Here is a 27121-nt window from a genome sequence, read left to right as displayed (position 1 = left end):
CTCCGTTTCTCCGTTTCTCCGTTTCTCCGTTTCTCCGTTTCTCCGTTTCTCCGTTTCTCCGTTTCTCCGTTTCTCCGTTTCTCCGTTTCTCCGTTTCTCCGTTTCTCCGTTTCTCCGTTTCTCCGTTTCTCCGTTTCTCCGTTTCTCCGTTTCTCCGTTTCTCCGTTTCTCCGTTTCTCCGTTTCTCCGTTTCTCCGTTTCTCCGTTTCTCCGTTTCTCCGTTTCTCCGTTTCTCCGTTTCTCCGTTTCTCCGTTTCTCCGTTTCTCCGTTTCTCCGTTTCTCCGTTTCTCCGTTTCTCCGTTTCTCCGTTTCTCCGTTTCTCCGTTTCTCCGTTTCTCCGTTTCTCCGTTTCTCCGTTTCTCCGTTTCTCCGTTTCTCCGTTTCTCCGTTTCTCCGTTTCTCCGTTTCTCCGTTTCTCCGTTTCTCCGTTTCTCCGTTTCTCCGTTTCTCCGTTTCTCCGTTTCTCCGTTTCTCCGTTTCTCCGTTTCTCCGTTTCTCCGTTTCTCCGTTTCTCCGTTTCTCCGTTTCTCCGTTTCTCCGTTTCTCCGTTTCTCCGTTTCTCCGTTTCTCCTTTTCACCGTTTTTTGTTCGTTTCTCCATTTATTTCTCCGATTCTCCGTTTCACCGTTTTTGTTCGTTTCTCCATTTATTTCTCCGATTCTCCGTTTCTTTCTTCGTTTCTCCGTTTCTTTCTTCGTTCCTCCGTTTCTTTCTTCGATTCTCCGTTTATTTCTTCGTTTCTGCATTTATTTCTCCGTTTCTCCGTTTCTTTGTTCGTTTCTCCGTTTCTTTCTTCGTTTCTCCGTTTCTTTCTTCGTTTCTTCGTTTCTTTCTTCGTTTCTCCGTTTCTTTCATCGTTTCTCCGTTTCTTTGTTCGTTTCTCCGTTTCTTTGTTCGTTTCTCAGTTTCTTTGTTCGTTTCTCCGTTTCTTTGTTCGTTTCTCCGTTTCTTTGTTCGTTTCTCCGTTTCTTTGTTCGTTTCTCCGTTTCTTCGTTTCTTTGTTCCTTTCTCCGTTTCTTTCTTCGTTTCTTCGTTTCTTTCTTCGTTTCTCTGTTTCTTTCATCGCTTCTCCGTTTCTTTGTTCGTTTCTCCGTTTCTTTGTTCGTTTCTCCGTTTCTTTCTTCGTTTCTTTGTTTCTTTCTTCGTTTCTCAGTTTCTTTCATCGTTTCTCCGTTTCTTTGTTCGTTTCTCCGTTTCTTTGTTCGCTTCTCAGTTTCTTTGTTCGTTTCTCCGTTTCTTTGTTCGTTTCTCCGTTTCTTTGTTCGTTTCTCCGTTTCTTCGTTTCTTTGTTCCTTTCTCCGTTTCTTTCTTCGTTTCTTCGTTTCTTTCTTCGTTTCTCCGTTTCTTTCATCGCTTCTCCGTTTCTTTGTTCGTTTCTCCGTTTCTTTCTTCGTTTCTCCGTTTCTTGCTTCGTTTCTTCGTTTCTCCGTTTCTCCGTTTCTCCGTTTCGATTAAATGATTATAATAGTTATAGTTTCTATTATAAATCATTTGAGCTATAGTTAAATTATACACTAATACTCTAAATACATATTTAATATATTTTTTAATCTCTTTAGCCTCCAGAAGAATTTTATTTATACTATTTACTTTATATAATGATTTACACAGAATCGGAAATAAATCTAATTATTTATTTATAATAATTATTTTTTATTCACTTATTTTACCAAAAATTTCGTTTCTTCATGTATTAATCAAATGTTAAATTGATATATCTCATAGACAATTATTACTTTCCATGTTTTAAAACTTTAACAAACATCTCTTTACATTGACGTTCGATCAAAATCAATTGCTAGGTGCGAATCAATCATTTTTAATGCATAAATAAGATGCACATTGTTCGATCAATATAGGGAACATGCGTAAATGTTAATAACAATCGCTGAAATGAACAAACATTCACCGAAACCATTCGTCCTCGAAGATTTCGCAATTTCATGATGTTTATTTATCATATTTATTAACAATCGTTGTGGGACCGTAGATTAAACAATTATTAACAATGTTCTAGTATAAATAATGGCTTGAAAGTCATTACTTTCTGGAAATATTTGTTAGATCGAACAAAGACAATCGAACTAACCGTGCGATAAAATAAATGAATATTTCTCTACATATCGAAAAAATAGTTTGTATATATGCATGTATATTCCGAACGCTCAGTGACACACATATGTCACACGTCAATGAAGTGGGTTGCCATCTACTAGAGAATGGGTAAACTACACTCAAGGTGTGAAAACACCTGGCGGAGAAACGCTCAAGTTTGTTGAGGAATTGTTGTAAAGAGACTCTCGAAGGTAACATCGGACTAATTTCAAACGATATTATTTTATCGAAAAGATATATATTTTGCTAATTCACCACTTTTCGTTATAATTGTTTTATCTAAAATAATATTAGAAATTGTTGTGCAATGAGTTCAGTACAGTAAACACTACGTTAAATGTAACCTGTACTTTCGAAGTGACACTTGTAATCGTACATATAACGAATTAAATTTTATAAATGCTTGTATAAGTAATACACAACTTGGGAAAACGAACAGGATATTATTACAACCTACTTAGCTTACTAAATAAAGTTAAAACGTCGAAACATTTTGTGAAAATAGATATTTATTTCATTATTTATTTTGATACATTTATGACAGTTTGTATATAAATATGGTTTACATTTAGGACCTGAAATTTTGTTTCTCATAATGTATATATGTAGTTCTGTTTCAGTCTCATAGAAGGAAAAATTTGATCATCTTCTTTCAATGTTTAACTTCTACAAACGTTCTTTACGCGACGAAACATCGGTATTTCTAAAATATATAATAGATCTTTCAAAATATATTAATTCCACTAACAAATTTAACAGAATATTAAGGAAATTATTAACGTCAACAATTATATTGTAGAATACTTTTATTACAAAATATTTCAGATAATGTGTATTGTACTCACTGATGTATGTTCTCACAAAATTTGGAAGATAATGATACTGCGTATAATACACATTGCCAAGTTTTTATGTTGGAAGTAATATTGCAGAAGTTTTATATTTAAACTTTACTGCAACATTTATTTATACAGATTCAATGATTATTGTGCAGAAGAGTTTGGATAAAAAAGAACAGCTTGCACATATTGTAAAGGCATATCGTAATGAACCGATTTGAATTAGAAACGAAAATGCACAGTATAGAAAAATATGAATATGGCTATATTTATGTTAAATAACCTTCTATGTAACTAAAAATGTTTACATCAAAAAATTTAAAATATTTTTAGATGTTGAATACGAGATACATTGCCATGAGATCTTACGTTTTAATAATTACACATCAGTCTTGTGACTGTTAACTGATTAATAGAATAATCAATAGCAGTAAATTAAACTTTGTAGATCACAATGTTTCAATATTTTACGTTCAACAAAATTATTTTGTAGCTTAGGCATTTTCACTAGCGGGCCTCTTCTTATTCTAAAAAGTAAATATTTGTATGTTACTAAGCAATTGTATGAGAGAAATTATACAAATGTACAATTTAATTCTAAAAAAAAATCTTACAGTTTGTTTAAAGGGTTTAACATCTGTGGTAGATATACGTGTTTTGGACCTTTCTTGTTCCAATTGTGCATGCAAAGACGTAACTTCTGATGTTAATTCATCTCGTATTTCTTGTAATTTTGCTACTTCTGCTAATACTGATGCTTTATCCTTCACTAAAAGATAGAAATAACGCTATAAATTACGTTTACAGTGGTAGAACATTGTTACTAACGAAGCAATATCGACTTACTTTCTCCATGAGATAATATTTGATAAAGCTTTTTATTTCTCTCTTTGACTTGTGTTAGTTCTTCTTTCAAACTGTCAACCTGTGTTCTCAATTGATTAATAATTTCGTCTCGTTTCTCCACTTCTACCTTTAGTTGGGCAGATGTAATATCGTCATCGATTTTTTTTAGTCTCGCTTTCAACATATCTTTTTCTTTCCCCTTTGTTATTTCTTCTTTTGTTTCCTTTTCGACCCTTTCAAAAAATTCTGCATCTAATTCTACAAAATTCTTATTAATTAATCATCGTATTATTTTGTTTCGTGTGTTTCCTTTGTAAAAGACTCGCGACGATAAGTAAATGTTACAATGTGTTACCTTTTGATTTAACATCTCCACAGTCAGAAGGTAAAACTGTATTTTGAACAGTGTTCGATCCCATGTTGTTGAATTCCTCCAACGACATAGTAGCCTTTTTTGATTTTTTCCGCGATTTCTTATTAGGTTCTTGCTCTTTTTCTGACTTTGCTGCGCTTACTAGTTGCTCTTCATAAGCCAGCTTTGACAGTAGGATGGCTTGATGCAACTCTTGCTCAAACGTTTCCTCGACAGCCTTAAGGAAATCACAATTGGACGTGATAACACACAACACATATAAATATGTCACTACTGAAACAAAACCTTAGATTTAACAATTTATATTTGAAACTAAGCTATGATTTTCACACTTATTATTCAAGCCTGTGCTGTCCTTATTATAGATAATTCGGTGGGAGTCATTGCATAAATATCCAATGTAAAACAATTTCATTAGAAACAAAATTATTTACAAAGCTACTGCCAAATAAACTTGGTAAAAATACAAAAATAATTTATACGTTACCATAGTATCTTTTTGTTTCCACTGCTCCCATTGCTGATTTTCATTATTATTATTATTGTTAGTCTTTTTCTTTTTTCCCTACAAATTGGAAAATCAATTATGGATCAATGTAATAAAATACAAGTAAAAATGTCATTCCACAAGTACTTTGAAAATTTTTATTTATTGTCACAGCAAATTTTCAGTGTTTAAAATATTATTGAAATCAATTTCAACATCTAAAAATGATTTGACATTTATCATGACCATCAAGAATCAAAATTAGTCGTCTAAAGTACACACAGAACATTCCCGCCAGTGTATTTGTAAGTGCTATGACGTTTACCGGCTAATCAAAAACAACAAAAAACAACAAAGACTACACGCGTCATACCTTGTTTTGTTTTTTCTTGTCATCCTTCTTCGGCTGTTGCTGTTGCTTCGGTTTGTCGTTTTTGGCTTTTTGATTCATCTTACCGGGGGCAACGTTCTTCTGAGTTTTCTTCGGCTTACAGTCATCGTCTTCGATGCTGAGCACCGCGAATCTCGACGGAACAGCGGTCGCCATTTCTGTGAACTGCGAATGTACGTATTAATAACAAAACTACAGGACTTCCGGTATCGTTACAATCACAGGACTTATAATATTTGTCGTGCCCCGCGCTACTATATTGCATATCGCACGGAAAATACCTTAATGTAACGCATACAACTTACACGTATAAACACTTATCGCGTGCAAAGGAACGTATAACGGAAAATGAACAACGTCGTTCAACTACGACATAAACCGGAAACGAATGGTAAACGTGTCGCAAATCTTTAGCGCCCCTGGCGGAAAATATTGTCGATATTACGCTTACCCGCCCGGCGACACACTAAACCCAACTGTTGCAGAAGAAATATGAGCATCGCTACAGTGCATTTCGAAGTTGTCTTTTCAACACATCATTTTATTTTTCCCTATATACAAAATAATTTTCTTGCCAGCCTTTTTTAAAAAGTTTTAATAAATCTCCACTTCTTTGAATACAAATTACAATAATGAAATAAAGCCTGTACATTTCTGATTGAAAAATGTACTTAAAACGAAATAGTTCATAATTTAATGCATTCAAATATTTGCTACAGCAAATATGCAGAGTATAAGTTTGTACATATATAATATATCTGATTTTTCTTAATCGTCATAAAGAACGAATATCCAAACTTTCCTTTATGCAAATATCGGTGTCTTATGAAAATCATTAAATGTGAAAAATCTAAATATATCGTTTATTACAACTTCGCAATTTGGTTTGCTTTTGTACCGCGTTGTCTTACAATTCGATCATTACTCTATATCGTAATGTCGTTAAAAAAACGTAAGAATGTTACCATTAAAATTTATCACATTTTGTAATCTTGTTTATGTATGCTGTATTAAATTGTACCTTTTATTATCTCGCAAACATAAAACAATTTCTTCTTATATACAGCAATAACTTATATGAATAAATAAATAAATACAGGTTTCATTTAATAACTTGCTTATTGTGTGAAATCCTTACATTATTCATTACAATATATAATGATTGTGTTACATTTTCTATAATTATAAATACACGTAAAACTGAACATGATCGTTGGGTTCGAGTATAAAATATTAATATGCGCACATTTACCAATAATCATTTTGAAAGGACAAATCGTGAAACGTATGGAAAGTTGTATACGTAAAATTTTGATCCTTATAACCTTCGATTTTATATTGGTCTTATTTTTTGCGTCGATCAATGACAGAGTATTGCTTAAAATCAACAGTTTCACTTGGTACTACCCTTTCAATAGAAAATTAGCAAAAATACCGATGGTTAATTGTAAAATTGCAGAATTATTAAAATAAAATGAGCATCGTGAAAGGTTATTAACGCGCAATAGTTGGCAGTCCTGCCGGATCGAGAATCTCGATCAACGAGAGAGAAGGAAGTATCCATCTACACATCCATCCATCCACCGTACGGAGCCCCGTTGCACGTCGGGAAACTGAACATGCACGTACGTCGTACGAGCGACGTAGAGTGTTGAATGTGTCGATTACGTTCGGGGTTGGCTTGCACTTTTCGCGGTTGTATGTGCGCGCAGCAACGTCGCGTGGTCGGCGATCGAGGTGTCGCGAAACCTTCTAGTGTATAGTGACTGGGTGATAAGAGGCGAGGTGAAAAGAGAAACTTGTTCTTTTCCTGGGACGCTCGCCAATTCTGGAGGTGCACAACTCTATTGCGGCGTCGTTCTAACAAACAGCCGGGAGTACTGCAAAGTTCACAACTGTGTATCTGTGTGTGGAGCATCCAATCACGGAATTCGCGGGCTAAGATGCCCGACGTGGCTCCCGCGGACAACGTCGGCATCGAGACCAGGATCAACGAAGCGGTGCACGACGAGGGGAACGACGCTCGCTCCTGGTTTCCCGCGAATACACCTCCGATTCCATTTTTACGTCTACCCGTGCATATGGGCGAACAGTTTCTTGTATTTTGAAACATTAGACAGTGCTCACGCAAATTAACTGGCTGTTTCAAAAGAATATTTGTGCTTGATGTTGTAGCATGGATTGTTGCTACTTCGTTTTAAGATAACAACATAAAAACAACGACTATTTGCTAACGCACTATTTTTCTCATTCACTTCTAAGGAAGCATGTTGTGCGTTGTATTTTGAAGTGAATGTTTATGGTGCAATTCATAGATCTGGAAAAACGTATATTAATTAAGGCTTGGTAAATGATTTCTTTGAAGGATTTGATAGTGACTACGTTACCTTTCATATTTACATCGGTTAATGGAAATACACATGGAACAACTAAAAGTGTTTCAATAATCTATACACGTATTTTAAGTTTGACAAGCTACAGAATGAAAGAAACATAATTACAAGGTGCCCAGAAATTTAAGAAAATCATTTGTTCCTTTGCTAATTGCTTATCGCATTTGTTTTATACGGTTTCGTATATTAATCATGTTACTTTTTCATTGAAGTAAAATGCTTATCGTTGCTGCATATTAAGACTTTATTTTGAACAAAGGAATATTTGTTTCATATTATTATATACAGAAGCAGCTAATATTATAGGTGCTTGTTGAAAAACAAATGTAAGACAAGAGGTTTATTTTGATTTTCAATGCTGATATTGTGAAAAAATAAAACCAAATATCTTTCTAAGATGTGTGAACAAACAGAAATCAATTACTTGGATGGAGACATTGTATGGGTAAAGCTTGGTGCTTGTTGGTGGCCAGGACAAGTTACTGGGTTTCATAACTTACCTGAAGATATTCAAGATGAATTTCAAAAGAAGCCTTTAATAGCTGCTGTAAAGTTCTTTCAAGAAGATACATAGTAAGCAATTTAATACGTGTATTGTTATACTAATGTATGTGTATTTATTTACAATTTTACAATATTTTCAATTTGTAGGTCTTTACACATTTATCCTGTAAATGCATTTAATTTCATTTATGTAATAGTTTTCATTGTTTTCAGTGAATTTGTCAAGAATTATCAACAGATTTACAAGTACAATTGCACGCAAAAGGATGAATTCATCAGAAAAGGACTAGGTATGTTTAAGATAGAAAACATGATTTTAGATAGAAAAGATAGAAAACATTGTTATATGATTATATATTTAAATATATATATATATATTTTTTCTTTTTTATTTCTTCAAAAGATGCATTAAATGTAATCATGTATTTCATAATATCATTACTTGCAGATAAATACAGAAGTAAAAGTAAGGATGGCTCTAGATACATGGACAAATTCCCTGGAGATGTTGAAATGGCTGAGAAATTAACAGGAGGTGATCCAGATATATTAAGTCATGATAAATTTTGTCCAGAAGAGAAGCCAAACATATCGGCTCTATTTGGGGATAAGAAAATTCCTAAGAAGAAACGAGATCGTGAGGAAAATACTAGAAGAAGCGACAGTATCGAAGTTGTACGAAAAATCACACACCCGAGGTTTTTAAGAGAGAGTGATCATGAAGTTCGAATACGTCAGCAGCCTAGCAGTTTACCGTCTACGCCAAATAGTACTGGTTCTCCACAATATCCCTGTCATTTGTGCAATTTCACTTCTTCTCGCGTTAACGTTATTATTTGTCATATAAAAAGTCATAGGTCTGGAGGCTCACCAATGTCAAAATTAAAAGTAAAAACTTATTCCCAGTATAGAGGCAGACTCTCAGACGTAGATACTCCCAAAAGAAAATATGTTAAAAAAGAGAAAATCCAGTCAAATAGAAGTAAAAGTAATAGCGAACCTAGCAAAAGAAAACAGTCTAAACAAAGTGAAAAAGCTGCTAAAAAGAAGAAAACAGACCCTAAAATTCGCGATACTATATTAGCAGATTGGGAGGATGAATCGGATGAAGAAATTAGTCTAAATCAGAGTGAGAATAGTTCACCAACAAAAAGTCAATTTAATCTTGAAAAATTAGAAGAATCTAACCAAAAGAACAATACAATATCAGATACTAATGAAATCATCGCAGAAACCGAAAAATTACTTAAAGAAACTGAAAAATTAGCATTGATTAATATAATGGGGGATTCTGTAAATGATAGTATTACTACAAAAAATTTACAATTAAATCTTTCTGATAAAAAGTCAGAACACGAGGAAGATTTGAAAACGTTTGATATTGAGAATGAATCTGCTAATAAATCGCAAAAAGAGAAAGAAATTTTTAGTGCTGATAGTGATAGTAAGGTCGATGCATCTAACAAGGATGATAAAAAATCATTGTTATCTTGTTTTGATTTTCATGAGGAGGAACCATCTATACCTCCTGTAAGAAAAAAAGCACGCGCATTTCATCAGAAGAAAGAAATTATAAAAGAATTTGAAATGAGTCAAGCTTTAAAAACGGAACAGGAAAAAGAAACTGAAAGTAATAAAACTAGCGATGAGGATAACAATGTTAAACAAAAAGAGTGTGAAAAGTTAGATACACAATCGTCTTTGAACGCGCAAGATTTGGAAAAATTTGGAAAAAATAAAGGTACTGATGAAGACAAACAAACGAACAATGAAGTTGAACAAACAAAAGAGAAGGTTGAATTTGAAAAAGTACCAGATGTACAAAAATCTGGTTCTGGTGCTGGAGATACGGAACTAGAAATTGTAGAAATATTCGAGGTTGAGAGAGCTACAAGTGAGCGAGATAATGCTTCAAAAACTTTTGAAACACAAGATGCTCAAACAGTAAATACTGGTAAAGAATTAACGGAAAATACAAAATTGATTACCCAAAGTGTACCTATGGACAATAAACAAGAAGAATCTAAAGATATAGTTACAGATGATGAGAATACAGAATCTATTAAACATGAGCCTTCAAAAGAAATCGATGATATACTGTCTGAACGGTTTACAACAGAAACAGAAGATGAAACGGTTTCTGAATCTGCTGATACACTTCCTGAACAAAGTGAAAATTCAGATGCAGATATCATGGATCAAGATCAAACTACTAATTCTGATACGAACATTTTATTAAATAACGATCAATTGAATATCACTCCGCAAGTTCGAAAACGCAGAGGTAGACCAAGAAAATCAGAATCAGTTCGTACTAGTACTAGTGGAAATATTAGCGGTAATGAAAGTCCAAAAATAAAAGATAATAAATACAATAAAAAAATATTTGAAAAATTTGAAGTAGAAAGAAGGACTTCTGAATCCGACAGTGAACGTTCGTACAGTGGTAGAAAACGAAAACCGAATAAAAAATATTTAGAATCTGATATATACGTGCAAGATGTGGATCAAAAAGTTCATAAGACTGATGAAAGTCAATCTGAAAGTGAAGAAACAAGTTCCGAAAAAATAAAAAGTAAATTGAGAAAGAATAAAAAATTTACAGGAATTGACAAAAAAATGAATGAGGGTATTGAGTTTAAAGAAGAAAAGGAGTTGGAAATCTCTTGTAATGTATTGAATACACCAGAAAATAATGTTAGTACTTCAAATACAGAATTAAAGGATGATTTAATTGAGAATAATACATGCAAAAACAAAATAGTAATGGAGATAGATAAAGAACTAAGTCAATCTCCTATTGAAAGTTCTGAAAAATTACAAGTATCTTCAGAGGAACAAAAATTCCCCAAAGAATCTGATACATGTGTGCTTTCTGAGGATACAAAATCACTAATAACAGAAATTATTAATAAAAGTGAGTGTGCAACACTTAAACTTGAGAAAACAAAAGATAATGAAATGGAAACTGAAAATATATTAATTTCAAGCAATCTTCATCAAGAAGCTGTAAAAGATTTGAAAACGGAATCTTCAAGTACACTTCAATTGGAACTTTCACCAAAGAAGGAAATGGTTTCTCAACAACTGGAAACTCTAAAAACTGTCGATATGCTTCCACCTAAAAAATCTCAAATAAAAAAATTTGAGTTGTCACAAATTGATTTTTTTGACACTGATGCCTCTACCAATAAAATTACTATAAAACCAGAATTAGATAGTGGACAAGAAAAATCGGAAGATTTAAATACTGAAGTAAATAAAACTAGTGCTGATCCAGAAGTAGTTACTTCTTTGAAACAAAAAGAAAACCTACTTTCAGAAAAACTTGAACAGAATACAAAAAAAGAGATAATTGAAAAAGATGCATCAAGAGAAGGAAATAAAATGCAAGATAAAGAAGCTGTATCAGAAAAACAGGAAGTTTATAAATTAGAAGTGGAAACATCTGAGAACCAAGAACAAGAACATAAATCAGAAAACTCAGAACAACTATCCAAAGATGCATCAAATATGATAAGTGAGCAACAAGTTCAAAAAAGATCATCTATGCAAACTAGGTACAAAGGAAAATTTACACCAGAGACAGGTACTAAATCAAAGAAAGATAAAGAATTGTTTCTAGAAGAAAAGTCAACAAATACATTCCAGGAAGCTTTTTTGAAAACTTTACACATGGATAAGAAAAAAGGTGCAATAGATGATCCAGAAGTAGCTGGGAAAGGGAAAAAAAGTAAGAAACCAGTAAAAAAGAAATTTGAAGATGAAGAGGATACCAACATTTCGTCTGTGACAACTCAAGATATAAAAGCTGATGAAGAATTGAGTAAAAAGTTAGAAACTTTTTCTAACAGTCAAGCTCAGGAAAATAATTCTCAAGTCACCATTACCAGCAATTTTGAAAATATAGAAGTCGTAGTTGATCAAAATCTTGAAATTGACACAAAATTAGACAATAGTATGTTTCAAAACATTGATCAGCTCGCATCATCGTCAACTGAATTTGGTATTATGTCCAAGTCACTAGTGCAATATCCTACTGAGGACAATTCTAAATCTATCAGCTTAGATATACAAAAATTGGACGACTCTTCAAGAATGTCTACATCTACACCTTCGCCATCATCTGATGTCACAGTACCAGTAAAGAAACGTGAAATGCCACGAATAATTGAAAATGTTACATTGACTGAACCTATGCAAATTTTAAAATCAAAGTTACTGGATAAATTACCGCAAAAAGGAGTAAAACATAAATTAGAAACTGATAGTACAAAAAAGGCAAAGATAATGAAAATCGAATCTCTATCATCAAACACCAAAATGAAAACTGGTCCAAAAGTTACATCTCCTCATCTATCTCTAACCAAAAAATTACAAGTGTTGAAAGCTGAGGAAGCAGAGACCGCCGCAATGATGGAAGCACAAAATGAGCAGTTAAATGTAAAAACATCAAAAACTGCTACTACAACAACTACAACTGAGAAATACATTCAACAAAGTTCACAAAGCCTAGCAGACATGGAACTTGATATAAATTCAATGCCATTTGTCTTGAGTGAAGATGTTTTAACTCCTGAAAGTATTGAACAAATGCCTGTTGTTATATCCTCCATCATACCTGCATCTAGTACAATACCAGCCACTTTATCTTTTACGCCTACTACACAAATAGTGTCACCCACTCAAACTCATTTTAAATTAAATGAAAGTACAAGTGAAGTATCACCTACAAAGAAAAAGAGTGGTACTCCTGCAATCTTAAAAAATAAAAGTAAAGCAAAACCTACAATCACAAGTATAAAAACGTTAGTACCACCACTGACTGGTGGTGTAAAAGGTATAAAATTTCAAAGTGCTCCAGCAACAAGCAAGGTTTCTCCACTTTTAACACAGAAGGGAGCACCAGGTAAATATGTTGTTGTTCAAACTTCTGGGGGACAGCAGTTGCGTTATAGTGTTCAGGGAAAAACTGGCACACAACAAAAGATTGCTATACCATCTGGTAAAAGTGCTGGAAATGCACAAATCGTCCAACAAGGAGGCAAAGTAGTTATATTAACGTCTGCACAATCTGGCCAAACCAAGATGTTACCTTTAAATATCTCTAAAACTTTAGGTGGCAAAGTTCAACGAATTATGACAAATAAAGGTCAAGTACTTTGTCCTATTAGTCCACAGGGTATTATAAATTCAAAAACAATAATTGCTCCAAAAGGAGATGGTGTTTCACCAACAACATCTAAGCTTCCCGCTGGTCATAAGATTATCAATACACAAAGTATAATAGCATCGAAAGGGGTACTAACTCCTATTTCAGGAACAATTGCCAAGACAGCTCTGTTGGGAACCTTATCTCAAGGAATTCTAACAAAAGGTGGAATTTATACCCCAATAAGTGCTTCTACTTTGAGTGGAAAAACTATTATTGGATCAAAGGCTTTAGTTACAAAAGGTACAACCATTTTATCTCCACAGAACTTAGGAACTTCGAAAGCGATTTTAACTCCTATATCTCAAGCTCTTACTGCAAAAACAATTTTAAGTCCTCAAGGTATTGTAAGTACTAAAGCCACTGTTTTGACACCAATAACAGGGCAACAAGTAAAAGCCATTGCAGCAAAAAGTCCATCCAAAGGCAGTAAGGTACATTATCAATCTGTACAGCAAAAGGTTCAGTTACCTATGTTACAAAAATCACAAAAGGTTTCAATGTCTTCTTCGCAAGGAAGATCTGGACAATTAAAAAATGCTAGTAATACAGTAGTATTGCAGAATACTGTCCCCACACAAAAATCTGTACAAGGAAAGAGGGTAATGAAACAAACAGTTGCACAGCAAAGTTCTTCTATTCAAAATATTTCATCTCAAGGCAATACACAGCAGGCAATAAGTATGAATCCACAAATTCAACAAAAAGGAAAAACTGTAGCTACGTCGACTATACAAAAAGTCATTGTTCCTCGTGGTAGCCGGCAACCAAAAACACAACAAAAGATAGTTGTTCAAAAAGTACAGGAACCTGCAATCACGACTGTACAAAGTATTCACTCAAAACAAACACTGACAAGTGTGCCAACTATGTCTAAGACAATAACTGAACAGAAGCAAGTGGTTAGTAGCGCTACAACCACAAAAGCTACTACAAAAGGTCACATAATAAATAAATCTACTCAACAACTGAAAAATTTATTGAATATTGCAATGAATTCAGCAACTACAACTAATGTGAATACAAATCTTTCTACACCTTTATCACTTCCATCATTAGAACCTATTGAGCCTGAAAGAAAATCAAAAGTGGAGAATATACTTCCAGGATCCATGCAGAAAGAACAACCTAAAGTAGACAAGTTTGCTGTTGAGAAAGAGGCAGAAAAAGTAGAGGAGCCAAAAGTTGCAACACAGCCACAAATAATGGCTTTACCAACAGAAAGCAGTGATGGAACACAAACTTATGTTTTAGTAACTATTGATGAGCAGGGACAGATACAGCCACTTGATAATAATACTCTTATGTCATTAGAAGGCACTACACAAAATCCAGATGGAACAAGAACTTTGTACATAGATCCTAGTTCATTAGGAGAAGCAGGCACATTAGACAATATTGTCTTACAATTTGATAATGGTGTATTGCCAAATATACAAACCAATGTTACAGAACCTACTCAAACAATTATATCAGAAAGTTTCCCCACTGCAGAAGTAATACAAACATCAAATCAAGATATTCTAGCAGCTGCTTTGGCTAATACAGATTTCCAACAAGAAATTAGTTTATCGGATAATTCAGCAGGAAGTGTAATGACTACTGGTTTGACTCAAACAAGTTTGATCAATCAGACTATTTTACAATCAACTATCATCCCACCTACTGAGCCAATATCTTCTGCTTCTGTACTCGAAACATCATTGACTTTAAATCAGCCTATAATGACTCCACTGGAGGTGCCTAGTAATTTACCGATACAGTCAGAATCAACTCCGACTTCTACTGTAGCAACTATTCCATCCTCTCTCGAATTACCAATAACGATCACGAATCCTAACATTTCTTACATTTCAACTGGAGAAGCACAAATTCAGATTCCTGGCAATTCTATGCCAGATATTGGAGAAATCATGGAAAGTCCAAGTACAGCAGAAATCGCTCGAACAGAAATTCCTGCAAGTACCCAGTATTTAGTATTACCGAATTTGGAAAGTAATATCTCTGTGGATACTCAGAACGTGCAAAGTGATGCTGTTTCAATGCCTAGTGTTTCATATTCGGTTTCAATACCAAACAATATTGTTTTACAAAGTTCACAAGTTCAAACTACTCCTTCAATGCCTATAATAGATGATACCTATACTGAAAATGTGCAATTTACTTCTACAATAGGACCATCAATAACAACAGAGCAAACTTTTGTAGATGTACCTGTTTCTGAGATGCTTGTTTCAAAACCTCCTATTTCTACAGAAAGTGTACAATCACAAGATATTACTGTAACATCAGAAATGATAGTATCTCACGATATTTCTGCATCTTCTCAAGAGCCTATTGTATCAACAAATGAACCTTCCATTTTAAATGAAAAACAAGACACGTCAATACCTTTGCAAGAAGCGTATTCTTCTCAAGAAGTACCTATTAAGTCGGAAGACGTGATCTTACAAGAAACAAATGCTGTAGAAGATAATAGTTCAAATGTTGCAGTAGGCAGTCAAAGTGAAGAAGTTAGTAATAATGACGTTAGTATAGGACGTGCACAAATTGTGGATCAACCAGATGAGTCGACAACAAGCAGCATGTCGATAATAGATGAAACTGCTTTAGTTACATCTGAATCCAGTGCAAAAATGTCACCTGTAGAACACACGAGCCTTGAAGTTTCAGATTCAAATGAAATAGATACAGATACTTCGCAACAATCAAAAAATATAGAGAAATTAAAAGAATTAAATTTGAGTGAACAATCTAATAATAAAGCTCCCTCTTCTATATCCAAAGAACAAGCTGCAACATCGAACGAAGTAGACGCTGCTCAAGAAACATCACAAATTTTACCTGCAGAATCATTGAATCGTTTAGATGAGCAAAGTATGGATATAGATGAAGCTATTGAGTCTAAAATTTATGCTGCAAGTACAATAAAAGAAGACTGCCAAAGAGACGAACCGTCGTCTCAGGGAGAATCAGATCTGGTTCAAAGAAATTTAGAGTTACATTTTGAAGAAACGAACTCAGAGACTAGTCATGAAACGCCGTCGCAGTCGTACGAACAATTTGGAATATCAGTGACTACCGATTCTACCGATTTACCTAGTCAATCTGCTACAAAATCAGAAAATTCAAGAGAGCCTTCACAATCAATATCCTATGATGCCATGGAAACGGATGAAGAAGCAGTTGTTACAGAACCACCAAGTCAATCATATGAACATTCGAAAATTAATGAAGCTTCTCAATCGTACGAGACTTCTGCAGAAGCAAGTACGAACGCACCCACGCAATCTTTTAACGAACTTATGCAAAGTCAAGAGGAGAGAACAACTATGGATGAAGCTATTGATGATCAAACGTTTCCAACACAAAGTTATGAAGTCGGTAAAGCAGAAAATATTTCAGAAAATTTAGAAACTGACACTGAAATTAGCCAGGAAGGAAACATGCCGTCTCAGTCTAACGATATTGGTGCTGATGGTATAGGTACATCCTCAGTTTCTACTAATAATTCCGGACTTAACGAAGACGAAACTGCCAGTTCATCTTACGTTCCGGAAACTCCTGAGAATCAAGAAAGAGATCCGGATCAAGAAAGTGCAATAAGTACGTCATCTTGTGAGATTCCACCTTGTGCAGAATTAAACATTGCGTCATCTAGTGCAGAGCATACAAGTATCCATGACAATGGAGTACCTGAAATACCTACATCTTCATATAATTTGAATCCAGATATTACATCAACGCATGTGGATTCTGTACCAACTTCTAGTTATGAAGAGCAGAATGTATCGACTTCTTATGAAGTACCAATTTCAATGCCTGGCCTAGAAGAGACCCCTTCCCAGAATTTTGTTACTGAAAGCACAGATCATACAAATGAACCTTCTAGTTACTATGCTCATCACCAGGAAGTAACAGCAAGTTATTATGAATCAGTTGGCCAAGAAACAAATTCTAGGCTGGATGAAGATCCACAAGAGGAGGTCACTCCTAGTTATTATGAGGGTAACCCACAAGAAGCAAGTCAGAGTTATTTTAATCCAGAAGAAGCTACACCGAGTTATTCCAGTCATAATGTTTCTCCTAGTTATTACGATCATAGACCAGAAAGTGAAGCAAGTCAAAGTTACTACTCAACAGATGATATAGAGAAAACAGAGCAATCCTCACAAAATATTGAGGCATCTCAAAGTTTTTATCAGGAACAATCAGATGAGTTAAAATTAAGGCAGCAAGGAGAAGCTACTCCAACATATACAGAAAGATATCCAGTCGATTATACATTAGAAAATTCACCGATAGAAAGGCATGATCTTGTAGAAAGTTCTGTACCAGCCACCAGGCCTACAGAGAGGTAATACATTATGATAGGAAATAGCATCATGCTATGAGGAAAATCCTTGTTTTCATAGACTATCAGACATTACAGCCATTGATAGATAAACTCGAATCTATTTTCAAGTGTAAATATAATATTAAGATGATAAGTGACTAGATATAAGGTTAAAATTAGATTCTTACTATATATATATATATATATATATATATATATAGTATCGACAACGGATACAATCCGTAGATGGAATTCGGTACATAAGCAATGTAATTACAAAGAAGGTTTCATTACAAAGACACTATGATCTAATTATTGTTTATTATTCTGAAGTAATATCATCACTTCAATAAATATATCTATAAATTTTTTTATTCTCTAAACTGGACACGTTAACATTTTGGCATGTAACAAATTCTTTGCTATTATACATTTTTAAATACTTTACACATACAATGTGTACATTGTAAAATTTTGCTATGGATCATTGGAGTAGTAGTAAGATCTACTGATCTCTTGTTTCCATTATGTAATTGTTGTATGGAAAATATAATTATACTATAAAGAATTTTTTTTGCAGTCACATCAAACAAGTAAACATAAACCGACTGTAGAATATTTATACGTTACCGCTGGTTCTTATTAAAAATAATCAGGGTTATAAGATTTTATTACTACTCCGTAGTGTCAAGTCGTAACGAGTGATTTTTCGTCTGACACCCGAAGAACATCAGCTCGAGTGATTGTATAAAAATAAATGCACAATATATCTTCAATAAAGTACCAGTAATGTACGCCTCAAAATATTTGTAAAATACAAGTAAAGACTTTTTGGGCTATCATTTGAAGACTTAATTTTTCAGATAAGTTTTTCACTATCCTTTTTTTTCGCTCGATAAGCTACCTGCTGATAGAAATTTTTTAATGTTATAACTAATCACAGGTACGAGTGGTTGAGCGGATCAAGGGTTGTGTTATTAGAGATACAGCGTTTATAGGTAATAGTTTACATTATGAGAAATAAAGAAGCCTATTATTTCAATATAATGATGTGTAATCTGTGTGTTGATGAAGTGTAAAGGATAAAAACGGTTTATTAGATCTGTCGTGTTTGAGATAAATTTACACTCATAGGAACTGATTTTTAATTAAAATATTCTAAAAATTGTAGTTGGAAATGAATCATCTATCATAAACAAATAACTTAGTTTCTATTAAATGTTTAAATTTAACCTAAATATTGTAAATTTTGCATATAAACAAATTCACACAATAAATAAGTGAAATAATATTTGAATGGTTCTTAAAGAAGTCTTATACATCTCAAACAAGACAGATTTACCAACATATCCTAATAGAAATGATTATATTATATTCTTTATAAACTCATGTTATCAAAAATAAATCTGTTTTTATTTCTCGTGGCGTTTTCAATCACGATCACGTGTGTACATATTATGTATTATGTTATTGTCAGGGGAAGAAAGTTATTAATTAAAGTTATTAATGTCGCACTAAAAAGAAAACACAAAATTGATAAAATGTTCTGGCTAAATTTAGCCAGATCAACTTTCTAAGATGGACTGAATTGTTAATATTCTTTAATTGCTCTTTCAATTCAATTTATATATATATTTATGCATGTATGTGTTCAAATATGTATCTACATAAATACATATACATGCATATATATCTTCCACTCGAAAGAGTTACACTACAAAAATTTCTGTACCTATAAATAATATATAATACTGTAAGATGAGGGAAAATATAATTACATTTTCTATTAAAACTTTCTGATACAATCGTAAGTTGGAATATGTGTGTTGCTTCATTGAAGTAATCGAATCTAAGTGGCATAAAGTGATACTGAATAAATTAGCATTGCTGCGTTCTTATATCAATAACAATTTGATATTTTCATCACTAACAATATTATCTTTTTATTTCTACAGTGTGCACCACATACACGATTGTAACTAAGAGATAATATAAATATATGAATATTTACGTAACAGATTATATGTATGTACAATGAATGTTTTTGGTTGTTTTATTATTTGAAAATTTCCCATTACAATAAACTTTTATCTGTAAAAGAATTGCATTTAGTCTTTTTTTAGTCTATTTTCATAATTCGGAATCTTGCAAGTAAATATGCAAGAAAAGCTTGTATTATAATCTCTCCCCTACAAATTGTATTTGAAGATTGTTAATAATATTGTTAACATATGTTACGTCTCAAACTTGTTTTTGTTAATGCGATTGTACGGCACGTTAAGTAGTAGAACTTTTGTATGCAATTTACGAATATGCAAGAAATACAATCATTTGTTATTAAGAATATCGGTTTTAGTATAAACATGTAAATGAATTTTACATTTAACACACTTAACATTTGTTATTATCAAAGATTTATTATCTAAAATAATCCCAAAATACAATAAATTATGTTACATTTATAGATGTATGGTCATTTATATACAATATAGTAATATTTGCAATAGTTAAAAAGGATCACAGTCTTTGTGATCATTATTTCACTTAATTTGACTTTATTTCCGCCAGTACTGTGCAAATTTGTGCAGTTGTTCTACTAATGCTGCCATTACAGCCGTTACTGACAAATCCAAAAGATTGTGGACATAATGCACTGCTTCTTCATCACTCAAATCCAATCGCAGTTTATCTTGAACTTTTTTTACAGCTTTATCTGGTTCTAGCGCTATGTCTGGTACACTAGCATCTACCATTAATGAAAATAGATTTAACATTAAATTTGCGTGTCTGCGTAAATGCAGAAATGCAGTGTAACATTGTTTCCGAAATTCATGATAATGTTCTGATCCCACGCCTCCCATAGCTTCAACCATTTCTTTGCTTAGTTTCATTGGCGGTGGTAAGGGCTTCGGATCCCTGCCTAGAATGTATCCAAAGTCTATGTGAAAGAGTTTGCCTGCAATAAACATTGATTTTAATTAAATCCTTTCGCCTATCTCTTGTTAATAATATTGTATTTACAATTGAAAAGATTCGAAAATTTGGAAAGAAATTTACCCGATGTTGTTAAAAGTAAATTATCTAAATGTCGGTCACCAACGCCAAGTACATACGTAATAATACAGTAGCCAGCTGAAAAATTGTTTTGTGTAATTTATATTAATATCAGTTATTACGCCGACGAATATATTCTTACCACAACTTCGAACATAAGTATCCATAACTTCAGGTACAACACCATAAGGACCATTTTCAGAAGGATGATGTTTTCGAAAAAAACTTAATATGGAACCCTCGCTAGCCAGAACTTCTGCGACTGTTGTCGATTCAATAAATTGTAAAAAGCCATGTCTAGTACTTGTTGCAAGAACCCTAGAAATAAATTAATTTATATTTTAAATAAAATACTACACTAGACAGATTATTCTAAAAATATTGACCTGTAAGGGGTGAGTTTTAAATCCAGGTTTTCTCTTCTTAACAATTTATCCATAAGTGCTATCGTTTGTAATATTAATTGATCTTGTCTTAGATCATCACCATGTTTAAAAATTGCTATATACTCGCTGTTATCTGTCATTAAAAAAGTTAATTTGGATGGCATGAGAGCAGATTTAAAAAGACTTGCCCTAAAAACAATCATAAATATTCTCATAAATATTAAATACACAAAGCATAAATATTCTGTAATATATAAAATAAAGCCATTCGTACTTTTCAGGAATAATTCCTTTAATACAAATTTCTGGATCTAAGGGAAAAGGTATTGGTTCGAAGTTGGAGAAATTAATTTTGAATGCTGGATCTAGATCTGCCAGTAATGCTCTTAGCCTCTCAGTTTTTTTTTTACGATTACCGCTTTCTCTTGCGACTTTTTTCACAAGCGCTACTAATTGCTCAATAAATATTTTTTGACGTGAAAGAAACGCTCTTCTTTTTTGCCAAATAGCATTTCCTTGACCCAACATTTTTGAAAACATTACCATTACAGTAATATACATTTCTTTGACGCGCGTGTCTTGTTTTGCACTTATGGCCAGGTCATTTTGATCTTCACATTCAATAGAAAGATACCAGTAGAAGTAGTTAGCCAATGTGGTATTTTGGCATGCACGAGTAATCAAGAAAGATGCTAAATCCATAAGAGAATCTTGATTGGTTGAAAACTGTCCACTTTCAGATACACTGGACTGTAAATTATGTCTACTATATGTAATAAGTCAGAAATTCAATTTTTGTATCACAAGATTACTTACAACTGTTATGGGTGTAGATGAAGAATCATTGATTTGTATGTCCCGATCTAATTTCTCAATTTTTTCAGATTCCTTGTCCTTCATTAATATATGATGTGCATTTTTAATACTTTCAAAATCTTCATACTTCAAAGCTTGCACTAACTGCAGTAAATATAACATTAAGTCATCATCAGGTGCTTGATTAAGTCGGGTTATAGCATATCTTCTAACAGCTGGATGTGTGAATGCTGGGCCAAGTAATTCCAATGCATCTTCGGGGTCAGGTGGTGCCCATAATGCTAACATTTCTAAAGCTTGCCGCTCTTCCCCAACAACTTTCCAATTCACGCATTTTACAAACTTCGTTAAAGCTTTCTTCTGACTTGACAAATAAAATCTGTATTTCCAAATCAAGTCTTGTTCCTCTGTAGAAAGTGCTGTGGTTGGTGGATAACTTAATATTATATTCAAAGCATCGCGTACACTTGAAGTTGGTTTTAACTCTCGCGTATGATCTCCACTACGTAAACTTCTAGCTAATTTGTGATGTTTTGCTTCTACAAGATTTTCCTAACGATAAAAATATATACGTAAAATTAAAAAATTGAACATATTATTTAACCACTTGCGGTGCAAAAAAATTCTCTGTTGCGTGTGCCAGAACAGTCGAGTGCAAATCATTTTGGGGCGCGTTCAGGCAGCTTTCAGGGGGTTCCAGAAGAAAATATAAAGATGCATCAACTGATGATAAAATTACATGTGTATCAATACTAAATTTACTTATTAATAATCTTGCAGGGTGTGATATTTTTCAAAACAGCTTGGAATGTGTAATGCTACAAGACATTTTTTACACTCCCACGTAATTTCACTCCGGTTTTTATGTTTAGCGCATACTACGCACCTCCGTTATGGATTTTTTTTGGCGTTTGTAGGCGGTATATTTCTTGGGAAATGTCCCCATTGCTCCGCTTGTAAGCGATCTGGAGCGTTTCCAGCAGATATCCTTCCACGTCTTTGGTAATCAGGAAGACATGCTGTTTCTAAAATTTGTTCGGCTACATCGATTCGAAACTTCGCAAAAGAATACTTTTTACATTTTGGTATTTCCACTTTTTGCAATATAAAATATATGAATTGAACAGTGCCATATCTGCTACGTAAAAAAATATCTTTTTATAACTTTTAACATATTTTCTCATTAATTTAAAAGACGATAAATAATTGTCTTGCAGATCCACTCCACCCATACCCTCATTGTATTCCAAAACGATGTTGGGCTTTGTTATAGGGCTATTATTATTTTTCCACTTCGATCATCTCAATTTTTGTATGTTTTGTGGACATTACATATATGTCTTTCTTGTCTTTCTATTTTGCAACCAAAATTCCATTACAGGAGCGCGATATCACGTCAGATCGTTTTAGTTTTACAGCTTCGAGTTATTTAGGCATATTCTTCCTATTACATCTCACTGTTCCTACGGCGTTAATTTTTATAGACTGTAGCTTTTGAAATAGGCTTGGCAAAGAATACCAATTGTCCAAAAATAGAGTATGCCCGTAACCAGTTAGTACTATGGACATATACATTGTAACATTTTCAGAGGCAGTTACATTCGCATTTCTGTCTAAATCTTGATCAGTGTAGATTTTGAATTTAATGCAATAACCCGACTTGGATTCAAATAATTTATAAAATTTCACTCCAAAGTGTGCTCTTTTGGACGGATTATACTGTTTGTACGACATCCGACCCGTGTACTTCATTAGCGATTCATCTAACAAAATGTATTCCGCGGGAGTGTAAATGTTTTGAAATTTCTCATTAAAATAATCGATTACACTTCGTACTTTACATAAACGATCGTCATTATCTTTTGCAACTTCGTTATCAGTAAAGTGCAAAAAGCGTGAAATTTGGGCAAATGTCCAATAGGGCATTGTTTTACGAAATATTGATGTCTCGATTACGCTATTTTTTGACCAATATGACTGCACAGTCGGTTTTTTGACTTGGGACATCAAAATGCACAAAGCAAAGTAGGCATGTAGTTCATTTATATTGGTGTCCCACTAAATGTCTTCAAATTTTTGTAATTTGCAGTTTTCATTTTGGAGTGTTTGATTGGCGTAACGATTGGTTTCTGTCACAATAATTTTCCAAAAGTCTTCTGCTAATATTCCACTTGTCATTTGCAAAGCTGTCACATTTTGCCCAACTAGAATATTTATTTTAGATATTCTCAAATATCTCCATACTTGAGTTGTATTTTCCGTGTATTTCCATATCTGTTCCTGGGATGAAACATTCCTTTCCCTATTCTCATTCTGAGCTTCTTCCTCGTCGTCAGATATAATTCCACGCCGATTCAGAAGTGGAAAATCAATTTCTTCTAAATTGCTGTCAGATTCTACATTGTCTTGTCTTCTCCTTGTATTTATAGAAATAATATCACTGGCTTCACTATCACTTTCCATTTTACAGTCTGAGGTCAATACTGATAACTTTACACAATGAAGTGCAAATAGAAACTGTGCCTTGGTAAAGAATTTCATTAACAGTGAACGCACGTCATTTTTCTTTCTGCAACAATCGCCGGACGACGTGTGTAACACATTGCTGGCGTTTCTGTAACAGAAGCATCTCGACGTGCGTGGCACGTCTTTCCACCGCAAGTGGTTAAATAATAAAATTTTGTGCATATACTTTATTATAGTTTTTTTTATCATAAAACAGAATGAACAAAGTTAGTCTCCTCTGAAACAACACATGATTGGATACGTTTTGCCTTTGCAGATCTTCATAGACCAAATTTGGAATACATATGTTGGAGTGATCATTCTTATTTTGTGCATTCTGTGAAACAAGGAAAGGAAATTAATTATTAGACTTACTTGTAAAATCTCATAATCAGGAAGAGTTACAACATCTGGTTGCGATCTGTGTTGAATAACTTCATCTCCATCTTTTTCAAAATATACTATGGAATACTATAGTAAAGAAAATATGTATTAGTACAATAGAAATAAGCAACAAGAATATAAAAATATACCCAAACAATGAATACAATTTCATGAACGTACTGTTAATTAGTAAATCAATAAACTTATTAAATATGGAGTTCTTCATACCGGTATTCCATCCATAGTAATTTCTGGAAACTCAATCATTAAATATAAATATTCAGATGCTCTTTTCTCGCTTTCATTAATTAATTCGATTTCTCTGAATGTTAATCTGTCCAACCAATCAACTCTATTTATTTGACCATTTCTATGCTTTTTGACAAGTTTTGCTAATATCTGCATTTGTTCCTTCCCATGACCCCTAGTCTTTCCTGGAGTATTAGTAGATATGCTACCATCTGCTTCTACTCCAGGCCATACTCGAAGATCTAACATTCCTTGACGAAAGACTCCATGTTTTCCAAATAAAGATATTGTTGTACCACCAATTGGTAGTCTCCTACCAGGTCCAGCACAATCATACAAACTTATGCATAACTGAGCATCCCGTGGTAAGTCGGAATAAGATATAGGAAGAGTCACCCACTGATTCCAACTGTAATAATTAAATGAAGAATAATGTTAAGTAATATAATATTTTAAATCTAAGAATGTACAGTGATTTCTATATATATACAGAAAACTCTTTTCTAGAAAAATTGAATGCCACTGCTTTTAACTTAATAATCAGGTGAGGACATATTTAAAAATAGACTTGAAAGTTGTAATTTCAATGAATGCTAGTGAAGATACTATGGACAATTGATAGAAACATAGAGGTGCCCGAGGGCTATATAAAATTATCCATATTCTTTTCACTCACAATATTCAAATGCATTGCTATCTATCCAGTTCCTTTTTATTTGGTATTGATATTATAAACAATAGGTTCATTTTCTATGATATTATAATTAATTGTACGATTTAAAGAGATAACATTCTATTACTCTCTATGACAGTTTTGTAAAGATGTATAAAAATTGTTGCACATTCTTAGGTTCAAAATGATCAACAAGTCCTAAATATCCTTTGTCTTCTAAACATGTACATACACACTATAATGGTATAAAATAAAAAATTATATATACTTCCAACATGAGGTAAAGTGTTTGTAAGATGTGTGAACAGGCAAAACAAGTGGTCTTCCTCCAGCCCATACTTGTAAAGAAGCTAGTAATTCTCTACATCCTCCTTTGACTATGTATAGACCATTGTATTTTAACATAGGATCAACAACTATTATGCCATTTTCCCCACATTGCCATTTACCTTTTAAAGTTCCTCTACAAGAAACATATAATGTATTAAGATAATCTGTATCAAAAAGTGTTTACACATTATTTTAACTAATAGAACTTGCAGTACAACATATTTTATAATTAAATATTTGATAATCTGCACTATATCCGGAATAGATATTACAATATAATTATTACATATTTAACTGTACTGTCATTCGCCCATTTGTTTTCGTCAGGAAAATACACGACAATGAATTTTTTTATAGTAACCTGATATGAGTTGGTACTGACGTTTATTGTATTTAAAACACTTACAATCGAATCTTACATTTTAATTTGTATTCTCATATCTAAAGAAGAACTGTAGACATAGAAAAACTTATCATTAATATTTTCCATGATTATTTTATGAAAGTGAACTCAATACATTTCTCTACTTTACATTGCCGTCGCTCTACCGCATTTATAGTGCTGGAGTATACACGTGTCCCTTAATACTCGCCGTTTGAGGGGAGTACAACACACAACACATTCCCTTCTTTTTCACGGGAAGTTTTAACGTTGCGCGGATGAAACGCTAGATGGAGCTACTTAAACTTTTTATTTAAACTTACTAGTTGCCTAAAGGACAGTCAAGATGTAAAATAATGATGCATTATAGGCAATACTTTTTTGCAGTCCACGAATTGGAGATATGCGACGTCTCCAATATTGCTTCTATATCACTTTCGTCGTTATCGATTTAGACTAGAATCAAATTTTAGCACTATTGAGGTCTAAGAATTAAAACTGAACATGATAAAAATTAGTTACCTTAGAAACAATAATAATTGACTATCGTGTACAGTACAAATATTCATGTATAGTTACGTACATTGCAGATAGTCTTATTGTTAAACTGTCAAATAAAATTGTCCCCTACGTTCATTATTCGAATAAAGTTTTATCCAGATAATTATCGAATATGGATTTATTCAAAGTTATCTAACAAATAGCCAATCCTGCATTGTTTAAATACACGGGCATAATGACTAGTTGGATTTTGAAATATATTTTATTATTCTTTTTGTAAACGTATTCTTCATCACTTTAAATAGCATCTCGAATGAAATGACTTTTATATTGCCTTCAAAATA

General features: G+C 33.2%; 3 protein-coding genes across 7 annotated transcripts; 1 reads left to right on the top strand and 2 right to left on the bottom strand.

Moving 5' to 3' along the window:
* Positions 1-2615: 2615 nt before the first annotated feature.
* Positions 2616-5496, bottom strand: LOC143152684 (uncharacterized). 2 transcript variants are annotated; one of them, XM_076323061.1, is made up of 7 exons: positions 5358-5496; positions 5035-5217; positions 4662-4739; positions 4157-4391; positions 3802-4059; positions 3570-3724; positions 2616-3482 (listed from the first exon to the last, which is right to left on the bottom strand). In XM_076323061.1, exons 2-7 carry the CDS (start codon positions 5206-5208, stop codon positions 3450-3452), a joined length of 933 nt encoding a protein of 310 aa, XP_076179176.1. In that variant the 5' UTR covers positions 5209-5217; positions 5358-5496; the 3' UTR covers positions 2616-3449. The 2 variants fall into 2 exon arrangements, with proteins under 2 accessions (XP_076179176.1, XP_076179177.1); XM_076323062.1 differs by lacking the exon at positions 5358-5496 and having other exon boundaries at positions 4157-4447; positions 5035-5169.
* A 1135-nt stretch (positions 5497-6631) lies between these two features.
* On the top strand, positions 6632-21137 carry LOC143152967 (uncharacterized). Its single transcript, XM_076323648.1, has 4 exons — positions 6632-7556; positions 7843-8018; positions 8163-8239; positions 8398-21137. Exons 2-4 carry the CDS (start codon positions 7843-7845, stop codon positions 17520-17522), a joined length of 9378 nt encoding a protein of 3125 aa, XP_076179763.1. The 5' UTR covers positions 6632-7556; the 3' UTR covers positions 17523-21137.
* LOC143152968 (phosphatidylinositol 3-kinase catalytic subunit type 3-like) lies at positions 19878-26731 on the bottom strand. Of its 4 annotated transcripts, none has more exons than XM_076323652.1 (10): positions 26600-26731; positions 25833-26027; positions 24871-25300; positions 24634-24729; positions 21754-22305; positions 21212-21687; positions 20938-21126; positions 20694-20869; positions 20555-20629; positions 19878-20453 (listed from the first exon to the last, which is right to left on the bottom strand). In XM_076323652.1, the coding sequence occupies exons 2-10, from the start codon at positions 25967-25969 to the stop codon at positions 20053-20055; spliced, it is 2532 nt and encodes an 843-aa protein (XP_076179767.1). In that variant the 5' UTR covers positions 25970-26027; positions 26600-26731; the 3' UTR covers positions 19878-20052. The 4 variants fall into 4 exon arrangements, with proteins under 4 accessions (XP_076179767.1, XP_076179764.1, XP_076179766.1 ...); XM_076323649.1 differs by lacking the exon at positions 26600-26731 and adding an exon at positions 26314-26469; XM_076323651.1 differs by lacking the exon at positions 26600-26731 and adding an exon at positions 26301-26424.
* Between the last annotated feature and the right edge of the window lie 390 nt (positions 26732-27121).

This window comes from Ptiloglossa arizonensis, chromosome 11 (genome assembly GCF_051014685.1).
Source record: "Ptiloglossa arizonensis isolate GNS036 chromosome 11, iyPtiAriz1_principal, whole genome shotgun sequence".
Lineage (NCBI taxonomy): Eukaryota > Metazoa > Arthropoda > Insecta > Hymenoptera > Colletidae > Ptiloglossa > Ptiloglossa arizonensis.
This window is presented reverse-complemented; position numbering and strand designations above follow the sequence as displayed.